This window comes from Exophiala oligosperma (assembly GCF_000835515.1).
Source record: "Exophiala oligosperma strain CBS 72588 unplaced genomic scaffold supercont1.7, whole genome shotgun sequence".
Classification (NCBI taxonomy): Eukaryota; Fungi; Ascomycota; class Eurotiomycetes; order Chaetothyriales; family Herpotrichiellaceae; genus Exophiala; species Exophiala oligosperma.
The window spans coordinates 1,705,500-1,722,039 of record NW_015622824.1 but is presented as its reverse complement, the minus strand read 5'-3'; the positions used below and the strand labels follow the sequence as shown (position 1 = coordinate 1,722,039).

Here is a 16,540-nt window from a genome sequence, read left to right as displayed (position 1 = left end):
TTTCGCTTCCGGTCAGTCGACACCAGGAGGTCTTCGTCAATCAGAGATCGAAGTCGATTAAGTTGTTTCTCTTCTGTAACCTTACGGGCAGGCTTTATGTTCTTGGCTTTTGCTGATGAAAAGGTCAGTAGTGTCCATAATCTCCCAATATGGAAGAAGAAGACTGGTGAGACTGAGGAAACGTACACGTCTTGACAATCTTTTTCTGCGAGGATTTTTTGGATAGCCCATGTTTCTTCGCAGGTGCAACGTTGTGGGTCGGGGATCTCTCCCTAGTATCCTGCGGTGACTCAAGACAATCGTCTTGTTTCGGCGATGTGAGACACAATCGAAAATTTCGCCGTTCCTGGCGAAGAGGCTTATCATCATCATCATCATCATCATCATCATCATCGGCGCCACCTGATTCGTATGCATCCTCCACCGCAGCCGTGATTGGAGTGCGCCGAGCTCGCTGCTGCTGATGAAGACGTGCCATTGACCTGGTGAAAAGCACACACGGTGACACTGAGATGTCTTCTGGGGAGACCATCTCTGGATATTCAAGTGGCGCAGCAGTTTTCTCTTCTTCTCCTTCACGATGAATGCTTCCTACATCACTGTCTTCCGAATCATCAGATGGGTACACATCTGAACAAGAAGTTACCGAAACAGCAGGGCTTGCAGGCTCGGATTCACTGGCAGGAGAGCTTTGTGCTGACTGCTTGAAGTTGTCTACTTCAACATTGTTAGTATGGTAGTTCAGACCGGTGGTTGGAGTTCGAATATTGACCGTTTCCATTGCGAGTGAGTCGGCGTCTGACAGTGCGAATAACGTCATCGTCACATATCTTCAGGATCTCAACCATGCCAGATGGTCTTGTCCACTTCGGCTTCCTCATTGCGTTCTTCTTTGTCCTTCCCTTTCCGGTTGCGGTCTTCTTTCTCGGGTTTCGAATTGCTTTGGCCATTGCGAGCCCAGATTTGGTAAATGGTCAACGTGATTGGAAAGACTGTACAATTCTTTGAGAGATGGATAGGTGTTGATGGTGCTGTATGAGGAGTGTGCTGGTTGGTTGTGTATGCGCGAGAAAGACGTGCTCAAAGGTAACCTCATGCAGTGCATCATCTCAACAATTGTTTCAAGTGAATAATGAATGCTTTGATTCAAAATGGTCCAATCAAAGGGAAACTTTTGGCACAATAACATTCTTGATAATGCAAAGGCAGACCATAGGAGTGAGTGAAGCCAAAATGAATGAGCAGCGAGACCCAACTCAGAGTGAATAGCATTGACAACTGATCGCGAATTCAATGATGCCGCTCGCAGCGCTTTCCGGCATATATAAGTAGTATGGGCCATTTTGTATGTAGGTTCGCAACATTATTCCTAGGTAATGTCCAAGGAGCCTGTCTCATCCATACCTGTATATTTACTCTAGGAGAATACCTTTCACGATGCGCATTTTGACATCTTCTCTCGGCGCTTCCTGAATTGATGTCTTCGCTTGTCGCACAAATATTTGTACACGAGACTTTCATGTAAGGCACCTTCAATGGTTCTGGCCCTGCCGATTTCGTCTTCATCCTCCTCCAGCACGGCGCCGAATTCCAACAAAGACCTGTTTCATGTTCAAGGTGCCCATCCCCTCATCCCACGTGACACTTGGTACCCAATGGGTAATTCGGCAAATATCTGCAGCAATGTGTGCAGAAGCGATGCTTCATGCTGCGCACTTTCTTGGAGCCGTGCCCTCCAAAATGTCGACGATTTCTGCTCCCTCCACAACGACACTTGCTTATCCGGTTGTCACAGATCTGACCATACACATCTTCTCTCCGACAGATTCTCTCTCCACCTGCGAGCTCAATCCGGAAACATGGCACCGCATAGAGAAGGAGCTCTACCTGCATACATCTCAGCGGAGCGCATGGCTATATGTGGCGCTGGCCAATGAGGATGACCTTACAGCTGAAGATCTGCTGGTTATGGATATCGCAATGGGCGAGGCGCCTCCCAACCCTAGCTCAAATCGTTCATGGGAGAGCCGACCTGGCGGAATTTGGGTGCTGAGAAGCAAGTTCTCTGGTAAGGTCGACGATGTTGTGACAGAGGTTGATGTTCTCTTTGGCATAGATGCCGTCGACCCACGACCACAATGGACTCTCATGCGATCACCGCTACAGCTTGACGCTCAGCCAAAGGTGCCGGGTGCAAGACTAAGCCTCCTCCGCGGCAGGGCCAAGCGGAGACCGAATGATTCGGCAGCTTTGAGAGTCAGAGAAAATGGCAAATTCAGGATTGTCCAGATCTCTGACACGCACATGGTGACCGGCGTCGGGGTATGCAGCGACGCTATTGATGCGCACGGGAAGAATCTCCCAGAGAGCGAGGCCGATCCACTCACGATGGACCTCATTGGAAAGATCTTGGATATCGAAAAGCCAGACCTTGTAATTCTCGCTGGAGACCAGTTACACCACGACATCTCCGACAGCCAATCTGCCCTATTCAAAGTGGTTGCTCCTATGATCGTGCGTTCAATCCCATTCGCAGCTGTTTTTGGTAATCATGACTGCGAGGGTACCCATGCATTGACACGTGAGTTGCACTCTCCCAACCCATGTAGACCACTATGCTCCCCAAGACACTTATGCAATCTCAATAAGCTGAGCCTTGGGGACGATAGCTATCCATGCTTGCTGACCAGATTACAGGCACAGCACAGATGTCAATACTTCAAAAACTGCCTTTTAGCCTCTGCGAGTCAGGTCCACAGGAGGTTGACGGTGTAGGCAACTTCTACCTCCAGATCCTGGCTACCGCACCGTCACAGCGTCCGCTATCGACTTTGTATTTCTTAGATTCTCACGGTCAGGTTCCGAACGAAACAACCGACCCCGACTATCACCCAGTCACGCAAAGCCAAATTGACTGGTTCACGAACATTTCCCAAGCGCAAAGAAGAGCTCGTGAGGAAGGTACCGACAGTCTCTTTCACGTGTCTCTGGCTTTTTTTCACATCCCTCTTCCCGAATTCAGGGATCCCCATCTGAATATACGCAACGGCCATCGGAGAGAACCGACAGAGTGCCCCAGCTTTAATTCCCATTTCTACGACGCCTTGGTTAAGGGAGGCATATCAGCATTAGGCTGCGGACATGATCACGTTAATGATTTTTGCGCTCTGCTGCCACAATCGCAGCAAGATGGCGACATGACTCCTCGGTCTGGCCCTTGGCTATGCTATGGAGGTGGCAGTGGGTTCGGGGGATATTGTTCGTACGGCAGGGAGCGATTTCACCGACGAATGAGGATTTGGGAAATCGACACCACTACGGGGAGCTTAAAGACTTGGAAACGTGTCGAATATGCTGCTGACAGAGTGGATGAGCTGGTGCTCGTGCAAAATGGAGTTGTGGTGTGAAACTCGGATCCTTCAAACTTCTCAAATCTTACAACTAACAATTCCTTCACAACTACGAAGTACTGTTCTGAACAAAAGTCAGTCACTTCAACAACCCAGCCCATCGCGACATTTGCTGCTTAAAATGGTCGTGTCAGAGGAGAGAAATGTCCGAGTGGTCCCGCGCCAGTGGTCACCTCGACCACCCGCTGCGTTCGAAGTATTTCGACTTCGTCCCTGGCACTGAGTATGTGGATCCGGATCTTCTATGGGACGCGAATTCCTTGTCCTAATATTTCACATACAACGGGTCCGGTAGCTCAATTCCGCAGTGAAAACCTGATCAAGACAATTCTAGATTCGTAGATATCGACTGCACCAGACTATTCAACTAAAGGCAGTTATGGCGGACAAGGTGGTGCTCTGCGACCACGATGACTATCTGATGGCTTCCTTCCGCGCCATACCACGATTTCATGACGGATACATAAGGGTTCAAGGATGTTGACAATTTGGTCGGGTCACAGCGCCAGCACACCGGTGCGCCCCCACAAAATCAAACTTGTCGAACGGAGATAGTCCATCTCTTTGCCTCAACTGCAACATCGTTGGCGCTTCTTCCAATGTAGGTCATCAGTGTGAGGAAGAAAAGGGTCCGTGACAAGGACACACCAGCCGCCGAAAAAGGAGTAGACCAGACTTCTAGAGACGGGTCCTATCATGGCAGTCGACTTGTACTTCACCGAGATCTAGATCAATGGAATCGGAAAGGCGCTCTCTGTGTTTGTCATTTGGTCGTGTGGCTTTGGGCTTTGCACCTTCATTCTTCGTATCAAGCCCTCTCAGGATGTCAATGGCCTCAAGCCTTAACTGTCTGTCATTGTTGTCCGTTTTTGCACTTCAGTGTGGGTTTGCTTGTGGAAGCCGGGAGTATTCAGTATTTGATTGACTTGCCTCAAACCATTAGGAATTTCCACCCGTTATCGATCATAACATCCATCCAAAAGACTTCACGATTCTCATCATCACTGATTTGCCATGTTTTGAGTACCAGCTCTTCCACGAGCTCAATTGATTTGTATGGCAAAATCTCGCGAATCGCTCGAAGACGCTTGAGCACGGTAGCCCGAGCCTGAGTGATGCTCGAGCTAGGGGTGACGTCTTCAGGAGAATGACGGGGTTTTGTTAAGCCATGCACACCTTCGAAGTGGTCGAAAGCAGAGCTTGTCGTTGGGGATAGCGTAGAATCGTCGGCGTCCGCTGTCGGCGATCCAGAGTCCACCAGACTCAGCCGCTCCTCCGTGATGCGAGAGCCATTGACGCACGTGTCTCTGCGCAGCTCTCCAGCAAGAATGACCAGAAGTATCTGCTCGACACTGCGGGTGCCAGATCGTTGTCCGTTCCTGGAAAGAATGTCGAGTGCGTGAAGGGATAGTGATGTTACCCAGAGCAACCGTCGATTCGTTGTGGTTGTGGAATGACACGCATCGAATCCATCTCCTCTGGCTCCTAGTCTGACATTCAACAGATCAGGGAAGGCTCGGTACAGTAGCACCAGGGCCGAAAGTCGATAGACTTCTGCGGTGTTGATAAGATCTTGTATGGGGGTGTCCGGATCCTCGGTGTCAGCGAATTCACCGACCTCGGGCAAGGCAAGAGATAATGCATCTTGTTCCAGAGCTTGCGCCTTCTGAACAGCTTCGAGATCATTTTGTAATCTGGCCATGGAAGTGAAAGACATTTCCCGGGACCTCACCCTTTGCGAGTAAATCAGTGATCCGACCTGCCCAAGAAGCTTCTGTGCCTCCGGGGAGACGCCAGCCAGGATATGTGGGTATCTCTTGGCTGGAATTTTGCTGTAGGTATCATCTTCATTACCGGGCTCGAGAACCGGAGATGCCAGCAAAGTCTCTTTTGTAGTGTCCGTGACAAAGGCAAGACCCATCCGCCAGTACGCCAGTGAGTGCAATAAGAATGCATGATGATCTTCAACTCGCGGTTCAAGTGTGTCGTGCCGGTATGTCTGCAGGTATAGCTGAACAGCTGCATTGTAGTGGAAGATACTGGGACTGTCAGATCCATCCCAGTTAATGCTGAGGCCGTACATGATAATCGCTGTCAGGACATCCACGGGGTTTGCTCCCATTGAGGTATGTAACCGCGCCACCTCATTGTGTAATCGGTGTAGTATATCGGTCTGCGCATCCTGCACAACAAGGGCACTGCTCGTGTCCATGCCGCTCGAGGTCAAGAAGGCCGCAGTGACGTAGCGGACTAGGGAGAAGAACAACAGCGATTCCTTCGTCCGCGATATGCTCACCAACCTGAACGGATTGATTTTCGAGTCAAATACTGTCAGCGCTTTACATATCCTTTGCGCGAAGAAATCCACTTGAGTTTGCGGGCCGCCGAGGATGGTGTCCGGGGGTGGCCAGATGTGTTTCCGAGTGACGAGAGTCAATTGTTCTGGTAATGAGGATTTCGACACCGAGACGCTCCGACGTCTTCTTGATCTCGAAGCAGGGCGCTCGACAACATCCCATACGTCACTCAACAATGCGTGATCTGTATTGCAACCGAATCTGTCACTTCCATATCGACTGCCAAGGTCGGGGTCGATAGTGGGACTCGCAGACTTGAATTGGTCGACATGCGCCGCCGTTCCCTCGTTTCCTTGCTGCCGAGAATGACAAATGATGCCTGCTGGGGGCTTAAGGGGAGAATGGAGAGAATCCGCAATTTTCCTGCGGGAAGTAGGACTTCGTTGGAGGTCGAAGTTTGTCGACCGCTCATGTTTGGTTGACCATCTCCATCGGATGTCATAGCCTGGACATTCCAGATTCTTAGATACGCACTGTCTACAGAGCGGTTTGGTTTCGTCGCATTTTACCTGCCTCTTAGTTGAACATCTTTAGCACACGGTTGTGAGCCTCGACTTACCCTTCGCCTTTTGCATGTTACACAGCCGGATCTGGATTTTACCCCCTTAGGCACCGCAGCCATGGGACTGACAACGGTCGAAAGAAGTTGAAATCAGTTATATTGCGGCTCCGCTCCTACAAAGTGTGAATTATTTCCACTAACGGAAACTGAAGTGCAACTTCTTTTCCAGATGCCGGTTGACAAATCTCCTTCGCCAGGTTTGAGAGACTCAGAAGCATCATTATTGCTTGTCTCGCGACGGCAGACAGACGACATGACCAAGATGAAAGACATTTATGGGGTCTATCGTCATGAGCCTTACTACATTCGGAGAGAAAGTGCGATTGGTCGGTTTTGAGAGCCTTGTAACGACATGTGGAGCTGTCTGGCGGGGCTGTAGTGAACCTCACAGAAATCCCACTCCTATCCGACCTCATCTGTCACTTGCCATCTCTAAAGTCTAGCCATCAGCCTAGACCCGCACTTGAACGCGATTCCATAGTCGCTTGAAGAGAAGGCAACCGTGCTTCCTCGGTGAATCACGAAGGTATCACCAGCCTCGACAGTCTTCTTGGTACCCATCTCGTCCTCCAAGATAATAGTACCTACAACGGCACGGGGTCGGTCAGAGAGTCCTGGTTGCAGTCTACACATACATCTGTGTGGGGGCCTTGAGAGCGGTCTCACCTTTGATGACAACGCCAACCTCATCATAGTCGTACTTGGGAGATGTGGCCGGAGGTCCTTTCTCGATGCGAAACCATGAGCCTGTAATGGGGTTGGGGACCCCTTCGTCACGACTTCCAAGAAGATCGGCTGTTGAACGTGGTTAGAAGGCTACAAGCCGGAGAACGACTCTAACTGAAACGGTTGCTTCACTTACTGAAGTACACGTGGTGCGGTGTCCCGGGTAGGTTCTGGATCTTAAAAATGTTGGTCTTGGATTCGACTTCTAAGACCATGGTGACTTTCGTTGAGGATCTTTGCACAGGTCTCTTAGGTGCGAAGGTACACACTCGGTCTTTCTGGGGAGGTCTTCCTGTTTATCTATCAGACATTCGGACCCTCTCGATGCTTGATACAAAAAGATTTCCAGATTGGGAAATCTTAGGGCTTCGGAAGGCATTCCGCTGCGGACATGGGGAACCTAGCAAAGCAATTTGATGTTGAAGAAACATGCCCTCCAGCCGCCATGCTAAGGAGAACCCTTGCCGGGTCAAAAAGCGTACCTCATCCCCCCCCCCAAACGAATGCAAGTTTTCGTCTTTTTCATTTTCATTTTCAAAAACACCCGGCCTGGAGCTTACTATATTACCATGCCGAAGTCACGTGAAGGATATATTTGGACTGACGGCAAACTCATCACTGGCCTCGACACGCAGGCAGTGGTCCCGAGCAGCACAGTGAATAATCTCAAGTCAGATGATTACGATGTGATCGTCATCGGGGCGGGATTCGCTGGCCTACGAGCTGCGCGGGAGCTCGCAAGCCATCACTCTGGATTGCGCGTTTTGATCGTCGAGGGACGAGACCGCATTGGCGGTCGAACATGGACGGCACAGGCGTTGGGAGAGGACTTTGAAATGGGTGGGACCTGGGTATGATATGAAGAAAATTCCATGTCCACCACCACCACCACCACCACCACCACCACCACATAAGGTCATGTGAGTTCCTGATCTGATTTTAAGATCTCTAGGTCCACTGGGCTCAGCCACATGTCTACACCGAGCTACATCGATACGGCCTACACAAGAATCTAAAGACGTCGGCCGGCACTCTCGCGGCACAGAAAACGTATTACAAGCAATCGGAAAGCGGCCTTGTGGAAGAGATGGATGGGGCCGCGCTGGCACAAATCACCCAAGACGTGGCTGAGAAATTCTTCACCATCGACGGGCTGTCCAGTCGAGACCTGATGCCGTACCCTCATGATCCGTTCCGAGAGCCGGCACTTTGGAAGAAGTATGACCATCTCACGGTACGGCAGCGCCTCGATCAACTTGAAGACATTCCCGGGATTCACAAGGGCTATTTCGAGAGTAATGTCAATACATTTGGCAGCGCACGCAGTTCAGAGATCGGATTCACGGAAGCCCTCCGCTGGTACGCCTTGGGTGGTCACAACATGACCCAGGTGTTCGAGCTGGCAGGGATCTACAAACTTGGCAAGGGTGGCATGACCTCATTCTCACGTTCTGTGCTCCAGGAATTTCGGGGCGATATCCTCTTTGATACCATAGTCACCGAGATTATACAGGACGATGCTTCTGGTGTGGTGGTGATCAAGACCAATGATGGTAAATGCTCATTCAAGGCCAAGGCAGCTATCTGCACCATCCCACTAAATTGTCTCGGCGACATCAAGTTCTGGCCGCCACTTGGTCCATTGAAACGCGAAGCAATCGCAAAGGGACATATAAACCGAGGCGCCAAAATCCACTTCAAACTTGCGTCCACCGAGCCAGGGTGGTTTGCGGCGTGCGATGGTTCCGCTCCCTCGTCTTTCTGCTTTTCTTTGTCTGACCACAATGGCACCACCAACCCGTCATCCGGACCAAATGGTACTTACTGTATCGGATTTGGATACAACAACTGTCTGACGGATCCGCGAGACAGCAAGAATATCATCGAAGACTTCAGAAAGGACGTGCGACCTGACGCCACGGTGGAAGCATATCTTACGCATGACTGGGCGAATGACCCCCTGGCCAAAGGTGAATGGTGTTGTTGGGGGAGTGATTGTATGTCAAAGTATCTTCAGGAACTGCAGAAAGACCATGGAAACGTCTTTTTTGCTAGTGCTGATTGGGCTGATGGGTGGCGAGGGTTCATTGATGGTGCACTCGAGAGCGGGCTGAAGACGGCATTGCGCGTGGCAGAGAGGCTTCAGAAGAATCCTGCTCCAAGATTGTAACTCTGTGAATCCAGTGTCTTCGATGACTGCTGGAGGGGCGCGTTCAGGACATCATTGAACGTCATATTGACAGCACATTCGCTTCGGAGACACTTCCTTTGCCTTCAGAGCATCTTGACCTGTCTTAACTTTTGGTTTTGGACGACAAATCGAATCTTTTCTCGTGAGAAGCCTCTCGTCCTTTTTGTGAACTTCTGGGTTAGATTTTACTGTGAAGTGAGGCACTATTCGGAAGCGTCCAAAACGTCCAAGGATTCAGAAGTGCGACCGGATCGTCTGGCTTTAGGTGAACTGGTGGCCAAGGGTTGTGCCGGAGCAGGTCTCGACCGTTTGATCCTTCTGACCTCATTACGAGCCAACTCATCTTCAGAAGTGTCGGAGGCGTCAATTAGGTTAGTTGACCAGGATGTACTGCTGTCCAAGATCTCGGTTGCGCACTTTTTAGGCGGCGGCCGACGAGCAGTCTCATTTGCTTGATCGATGGCATCAGTAAGGAAGCTCTTTGCCTGATCTCGGCAGTTTCGGTAGGCAGCAGCACCTTCCCGGAAAGTCTTCACGTTTCCCGTCATTCCATATGAATTTATTTGCGTCATATGATATTCGGACTGCCCTCCTGGGTCGGCAGCTCGGCTGACATGGGTCGCGTACAATTGGAGCGTTCCGGTTCCGGCATGATATGTACTACTAAAACTCTGCGCCTTGTTGTCGTACACTGACTCATCTTCACCAAAGTTCTGAAGTTTATGCATGGCCCGAGCCCCAACGGCCCCGTCATACATCGCTTGGTTTCGGGCCTCATAGGCGTTTCCGGACTTGCTCTTGCCCTCAAGAAAGAAATTGGGGGCTGCAGGACGGCTGGTGGTGGAGGAGGGAATGATGTACTTCTCAAGGTCGGCTCGTACACGTTGGTCAATACGAGAAGGTTGTGCGCCGTAGTACAAATCAGGTTTAGCATCGCTCACCTCCTTTACCAGCGGCTCGAGATTGGTCAAGGGAAGATCAGCTTCGAAAGGTGATCCTTTTCATTTCCAGCAATGAGCGGATGGACCCTATACAGGCCGGTAGCTTCGCCGGACGCCCGTGCATTTGCTCTTTTAAATGCCTTGAAATCGTCATCAATGAACCGCGACGGAGAGAGGGATGCTCGATAAGTAGTGAGCTCATGCTGAATGTCTTCCAAATTTGCAGGTTCAACCGGTTCTCTTCCATCCGGGTGTTCATATTCAGGAGGGTATATACCATTGTCAAGCATCTTTTGCTCAAAATTCCTACTCTTGGTTGTCGTGTTTGTGGTTCGAGTCGATTTGCTTCTCTTCGACGAGTTGGAGGATCGTTTCCGGCCTCGCAAGCCAGAAGGTTCGCTCATGGCATCGGTGACGGGAAGTGCTAAACTCGCAAACTGTTACCCCGAGATTAGCCGTAATTGTATCAACCACATACTATAGGACTCACTCCTCTAATATGTGACAAGTCAGGACCACCGCGCCGAGCAAATCTCTTAAGCCGTTGGAGAGTCTGTCCTTGTGGATGTTCCGCGGCGGGCTTGAACGTGCAATACTGCTGGCTGGTCTCTTGAATTGTTCTGCTGTCAAACTCTTTTAGGGCACTGAAGCTCAGGTAAACTTTGGATAGAGTGTCCCAGAAGCTGGGAGGACGATGTTGAGGTTCGGAACGAGTCTTCAAAGATGGTTTGTGTTTCTTCGTTGCTTGCTCCTGCTGAACATCATCGAGGACTTGCGAGGACAGTCGTCGCTTTCCTGACTTAGCTTCATCTATAACGAACATGAGGGTGGAAGAGTAGAGAAATCGAAGGGTATATATCAAGACGGAGAACGGGCGAGGGCGCCTGTGGGCGTGGTCGCGGTCGAGGTGTTGCCCTGCTGGAATAGGCGCCGGGCCTCGAGAGACTGTGTAACAGGTGCATAGGGAACAAATTCAGGTATTGGTTGTCAGTACGAGTGTCAGTTGTCAATACGAGGATCAGTTCCAGGTTGTCTATACGAGCATCAATCGCGAGCCTTAATGGGCAGTTGACTTAGCGTTGCAGCCTAAATCGTGCCAAGACATGGTCGAACTAGTCGCTTCTCAAAACCCCCAATCGGGGAATAGGGTGATGCCGCCCTTGCTCACCCCCTGGCTCGCCCGAGCCTCGGGAGCAACCACCCTTGACTCACCTACTGGATATTCCCTTGCGGTTAAAGAAGTATCAGGAAAAAAATATTGTATGAATGCGAGAGTCACTCTGTAACTGGCTAAGAGCAATTCTTCTTCTATGTATTATACAATGTTGCCTAGAAAAGGGACCTCCAGGGTTTCCCCTTCGCCGAGGAAGGAGGCTCTGGCTCATCTGTTCTCTGGCATTAAGGCACTTCTAACATGCATTGCGGAGTGTGATATCGGAATAGTAGTCGTAACTCTATACATTTATTGAAGACGAAGTTGAACAAGTCTGCCCAGCCTCAGAATATCTCAAAAGTCTCAAATAGCGCTCTCTCTCCCTCCCCATGCCTTTCCCCTTTGGCCGATCTTGGCCAGACCACTCTAAAACATCTCATAGGACACCGTCTGACTCCCAAAGCCTTCCATTTTGCAGATTTATAGCATTATTGAAGGTCATGCCTTCGAGGAAGATGAGTCCTCGATTACTGCAGACATGTCGACTGTCGTGCTGAAATTCCGTCACCGTGCTCGCTGTCACCTTAGTGGGAGTTTTTGGCTGCGCTGAGGGTCTACTTTGCGAGAATCATCCCCACGTCCTTGAGCTTCCCACCGCAGCGGTACATGCAGGGGCTGCTTCACAGCCCATGGTGTAAGCATCCATCCGAGGATGCCCAGCATACACGGACAAAATCGTCGTGCGATTCCGAATCTTCTCAACTCGATCTTGACCTACTGATATATACCACTATGAGTTCGTGCGTGATTCGCCGACCTCCTTCAAGCCACTCTCACCGCGCATAAGTCTCCTTGTCGTGGCTGCTTGACGAGGTGTACAGGCATCAGGGCCGGTCATGAAGGGTGAGAATTTCCTCGACTGTGTGCTATGCACGATGGTTTCGCCACTGCCTGGACATCAGACCTGCCATACTGGTTTTCCGCAAATGGCGACCAACAGCTCCGAACATTTCGTTCAGGGTGGCTGCAGACGTGTAACTGAGAGATAGCTGGTTGGCATCTTCAAAGACGGAAGTTGGAGTTGTGTTATGCTACAGCTATCGAAAGGTGACATGCCGTTCGTATTGTTGATCGTATTTCTGCTGGTGTCGTTTCTGCACCAGGAGATTGGGCCGTATATCTCCTGCCATTCGCTTTGTCCTTCTTTGGAGAACGATACCTTGCTTTGTTTCGCCATGCCCTTTGCGACTCGTGCCCTATGAGGCCTGCTGACTAGCACTTCCACCATTGCTTCAGTCTCGACTTTCGGATCAGTCAACCAGAAACTGGAACTGACTGTGCTCTTCGCTCTAGCCTGTGAACCTGTGCTTCCCACGACGGTCAGAGCTCACAGCAGTCGAGATCGGGAATGGCAACAGTGGAGGAAGGTTTGACCAGACAAGTTTCCAAGTGGACCTTGATCGCGGCTTGGACTTGACATGAAGGGTCTTCGAAAAGGGAGAGTATGTTGATTAGAAAGTCAGTCAAGCTGATAAGCCCATTCACCCAGCATCCACTGTCCACCATTCAGCGGTCCACCCGCTAGCGATTTACTTCCGCCCGACCGACTTCTCTTATTCCCGGTTCCGCCCCGAGCGACGATTCTGATTCGTGCGCCGGACCGTGTCACGTGTAAACTGCCTTATAATCTCATGCTTCCCGTTATCAGGGTCTCCCCTGGGTTCTGAGGGCTTGATACCCCATGTTTGTAGAGCTTCCCCAGACTCTGCTGGCTGTCCACATCCTCTAGTTAAACGAATGAGCTACTGATAGCTCTATCTCGCCAGTGATAACCAAGAGATGTAACGTCTCTTTTCGCGAGGCACAAATCACCGCAAAATGCTCCCCACTCTCAAGGACGCCGCTCGTCTGTTAGCCGTAAGTGCTGATAGGGGTGGTTGAACGACATTAGAAGCTTCAAAAGCTCAGTCGAATTTATCATATCTCCGAGATGTATTTAATCCATCCCACCTATTCCACCCTGGTCTCCCCTTGCAGTACGAGGTAAAGACTATCGACGCAACGGGCTCTACGCTTGAGTATACCATGGATCCCACCAGAACCGAGAAGGCGCAGGACATTGTCGAAGCGCATGATGCACCTTCGGGCCAGGATGTTGACCACGGAAATCTGGCCGAAAAATTCGACGTCGACACCGTCCATAATGACGAGGCTATGAAGGTGCTGGCCGCTTACCATGGGAACCAAGTTTGGGACGGCCAGGAAGAGAAGAGGGTCAGGACCAAGATTGATAAGCGTTTACTGCCAATCCTCGTCATAACCTATGGATTACAATATGCAGACAAGACGATGATTTCTCAGGCTGTAAGCTCTCCCCAAAACCATCCTAGTCGCATGGTCACTGGCCAATGCCAGATACTGATTTTCCTCGCTTGCTTCCAGGCCCTCTTCGGACTCCGCAAGGATCTTGAGCTGACGGGGAACCGATATTCCATGGCATCTGCCATATTTTATCTAGGCTTTGTCGGAGGAGCGTATCCGGCTTCTCAGCTAGCCCAGCGATTTCCGATCGAGAGAGTCGCTGGCGGATTGGTCTTGCTCTGGGGTATCACCTTCCTCTTGACTGCGGCTTGTTTTGCCTGGCAGGCCCTCTACGTCCAACGCTTCTTCCTAGGCTTCCTCGAAGCAGGAGTGAGCCCTATTTTCATGCTTATGGTGGGCCAGTTCTACAAAAAGAACGAGCAATCTTTCAGGATGGGGTGAGATCAATACCTTCGGTGTGGAAAGGTACAGCCAACTGACGCTCTCCTAGTGTCTGGTATGCTGCATCTGGACTTATAACTCTCGTTGCGCCGCTGGTCAATTATGGTCTCGGTCACATTCAAGGTTCCCTATCTCCTTGGAGATACATGTACATCGTGGGTGGAATCATTACGACCCTCTGGTCCGCTGTCATCTACTTGTTTATGCCGCCTGATCCGATTCGCGCAAAAGGTTTCAGCGAGCGAGAGAGATACATTGCAGTCGCTCGTCTCCGAATCAACAACAGCGGAGTGCGAAATACTCATTTCAAGAAGCAACAAGTGCTGGAACTATTCCGCGATGAGAAGTTCTGGCTCATTTTTGCCCAAGCATTCCTGAGCATGATTGCTGCAGGGCCGGTCAATACCTTTATGCCCATCATCATCTCCGGATTTGGCTACAATACTCTCAACAGTCTCCTTCTAACTATTCCTGCCGGAGCCGCTGGTGCTATACTCATCCTTGGGACAACGTACGTAAGCTACAAATTTCGCAACATGAGAACAATTGCAATTCTTGTTTGCGAGCTCCTTGTTATCATGTCGTCATTACTTTTGTGGAAGCTTCCTCGCCATTCAAAGGGCGGCCTCCTCTTTGCGGTGTATATGATGACGGCTTTCAGTGGCGGCTGGGGTGTCATCATGGGTTTGTCCATTGCCAATTCCGCTGGATATACCAAGCGTGTTGTTAGCTCATCGGCCATCCACATTGGGTACTGCCTGGGTAAGTCTCAAGTTCCTCTAGCCCTGCAACAATTTCGGCCCCAATTGGCCTCTGACTTACCGTCAATCAGGCCAGTTCACTGCACCGCTTCTGTTCAAAGCCAAAGATGCGCCAGAATATGCCCCTGGCTTCATTGCAGTCCTCGTAACCGCGGCGGCATCGGCCGGTCTCAACATCCTTTACCGTTTCATCTGTGTCTGCCAAAACAAACGTCGGGACCGCGCCGGTACTATGGAGGCCTATGATCATGCCTATGAGGATGATGTGACAGACAAGAAGGTATGCTTACTACAATACATGCTCACCTGCCTCTTGTGACTGGCTAGCCCCCGGGACTTCACTGACCTTGAGCAAAAATATAGAACCCTCAATTCAGATATGTCTACTAGTGATGGTCGACTGGTGTGGAAGCTAGACAGTAAAGTTTGGAGAACAAATCACCTACGCTACGAGTGTCGTAAGGCCTGAGGTTGCATAGCTTCTTAGACTGTAGTATCGTTTGAACGGTATCTGTAAGACTTGATTTAGTTTATGTCAGACAACCTAGCATTCTCAGCACCTACACACGATCCTACCATACGATGGTTTCTGCTTATAGATTTAGCAGTCTAGAGAGCCCCTCAGGCCCAACAATGATCACTCTACTATCAATCCAGGGGCCTCAGAATTTGCCTGACTTATCCACTCTACCTAAGGGGAACCTGCTGAATTGAGCCACATTTCCATCTTCCGCCCGGATGCGTCTTGTAATTGCTAGAGGCACCTCTCCACTCATTGATATCACATTGTAGAAGTTCGCCTTCACCAACTGTTGAAGTTAGCTTACAGACTTGCCTTGACCGTTACGATTAGGCAGGCTGTGATGCCAGACCAGAAGTTCGTGCAAAAGATCAGTGCTCGCAACTATCTCTTTCATTTTCGAACAAGCTTTATCAGACGTCCCATCCGTGTTATACACCGCATCCGAAGCCGAGCATCTCCGAGTTGGAGCGAGAGTATAGTAACTTCGCTGCCCATCTACTTGCCCAGCTTATGACAGTAGATCAAACGCGGCCTGCATCAATATCAACGACCTGATGCATGTCAATTCACGTGTCCGTAGACCCAGTGGCAAGAAGTCGAATACGTACCGATGAGGTGATGAAAGAACTACCATCACTGAGCAGGAAGAGTATGACATTGGCCATCTCAATTGGGTCCGCTAAACGTCCAAGGACGTTGGCTTTTCTCCATCCGTCGCGAATGGATTCGGGTACAGCGTCGACCATGGGAGTGTCCGTGATACCACTACAGTCAATAGTTAGATGCAACAGTCGCCGCAAATATGGACTCCAAGCAAGCAACACATACGGTGCAATAGCGTTGACCCTGACTCCATGCGGGCCCATCTCTCTTGCAACAGACTTGGTGAGACCACTGACTGCTGCCTTGCTTGCCGAGTAGGCTGCATTGCCAGGTGATCCGATCCGCGCACCGATACTCGAAGCATTGACAATCGAGGCACCTTTAGGATTTCTATGCTGGAGTTGGGCGCGTAAGGCATTCTTGACTCCTCCCAAGTTAATCCGGATAACGCGATCCCATTCCTCGTCGGTCTCTTGCTCCAGGTTGACTGTTCCTTTCCCACTGACACCAGCCAGATTGGCACCGCCTCAAAGGAGTAGATTAGTCAGCT

At 50.5% G+C, this 16,540-nt stretch overlaps 5 protein-coding genes across 5 annotated transcripts; 2 read left to right on the top strand and 3 right to left on the bottom strand.

Moving 5' to 3' along the window:
* Positions 1-1,740: 1,740 nt before the first annotated feature.
* PV06_07881 (uncharacterized protein) lies at positions 1,741-3,407 on the top strand (the record flags this gene model as incomplete). Its single annotated transcript, XM_016409166.1, has 2 exons — positions 1,741-2,581; positions 2,698-3,407. 2 exons carry the CDS (start codon positions 1,741-1,743, stop codon positions 3,405-3,407), a joined length of 1,551 nt encoding a protein of 516 aa, XP_016260920.1.
* A 934-nt stretch (positions 3,408-4,341) lies between these two features.
* On the bottom strand, positions 4,342-6,389 carry PV06_07880 (uncharacterized protein; the record flags this gene model as incomplete). The annotated part of the gene is made up of 2 exons (XM_016409165.1): positions 4,342-6,276; positions 6,327-6,389. 2 exons carry the CDS (start codon positions 6,387-6,389, stop codon positions 4,342-4,344), a joined length of 1,998 nt encoding a protein of 665 aa, XP_016260919.1.
* Positions 6,390-6,761: 372 nt separating this feature from the next.
* On the bottom strand, positions 6,762-7,270 carry PV06_07879 (uncharacterized protein; the record flags this gene model as incomplete). The annotated part of the gene is made up of 3 exons (XM_016409164.1): positions 6,762-6,913; positions 6,996-7,124; positions 7,192-7,270. 3 exons carry the CDS (start codon positions 7,268-7,270, stop codon positions 6,762-6,764), a joined length of 360 nt encoding a protein of 119 aa, XP_016260918.1.
* Positions 7,271-7,555: 285 nt separating this feature from the next.
* On the top strand, positions 7,556-10,565 carry PV06_07878 (uncharacterized protein). The gene is made up of 2 exons (XM_016409163.1): positions 7,556-7,906; positions 8,008-10,565. Exons 1-2 carry the CDS (start codon positions 7,559-7,561, stop codon positions 9,223-9,225), a joined length of 1,566 nt encoding a protein of 521 aa, XP_016260917.1. The 5' UTR covers positions 7,556-7,558; the 3' UTR covers positions 9,226-10,565.
* PV06_07877 (uncharacterized protein) lies at positions 9,450-11,010 on the bottom strand (the record flags this gene model as incomplete). The annotated part of the gene is made up of 3 exons (XM_016409162.1): positions 9,450-10,190; positions 10,274-10,624; positions 10,678-11,010. The coding sequence occupies 3 exons, from the start codon at positions 11,008-11,010 to the stop codon at positions 9,450-9,452; spliced, it is 1,425 nt and encodes a 474-aa protein (XP_016260916.1).
* Positions 11,011-16,540: the final 5,530 nt, after the last annotated feature.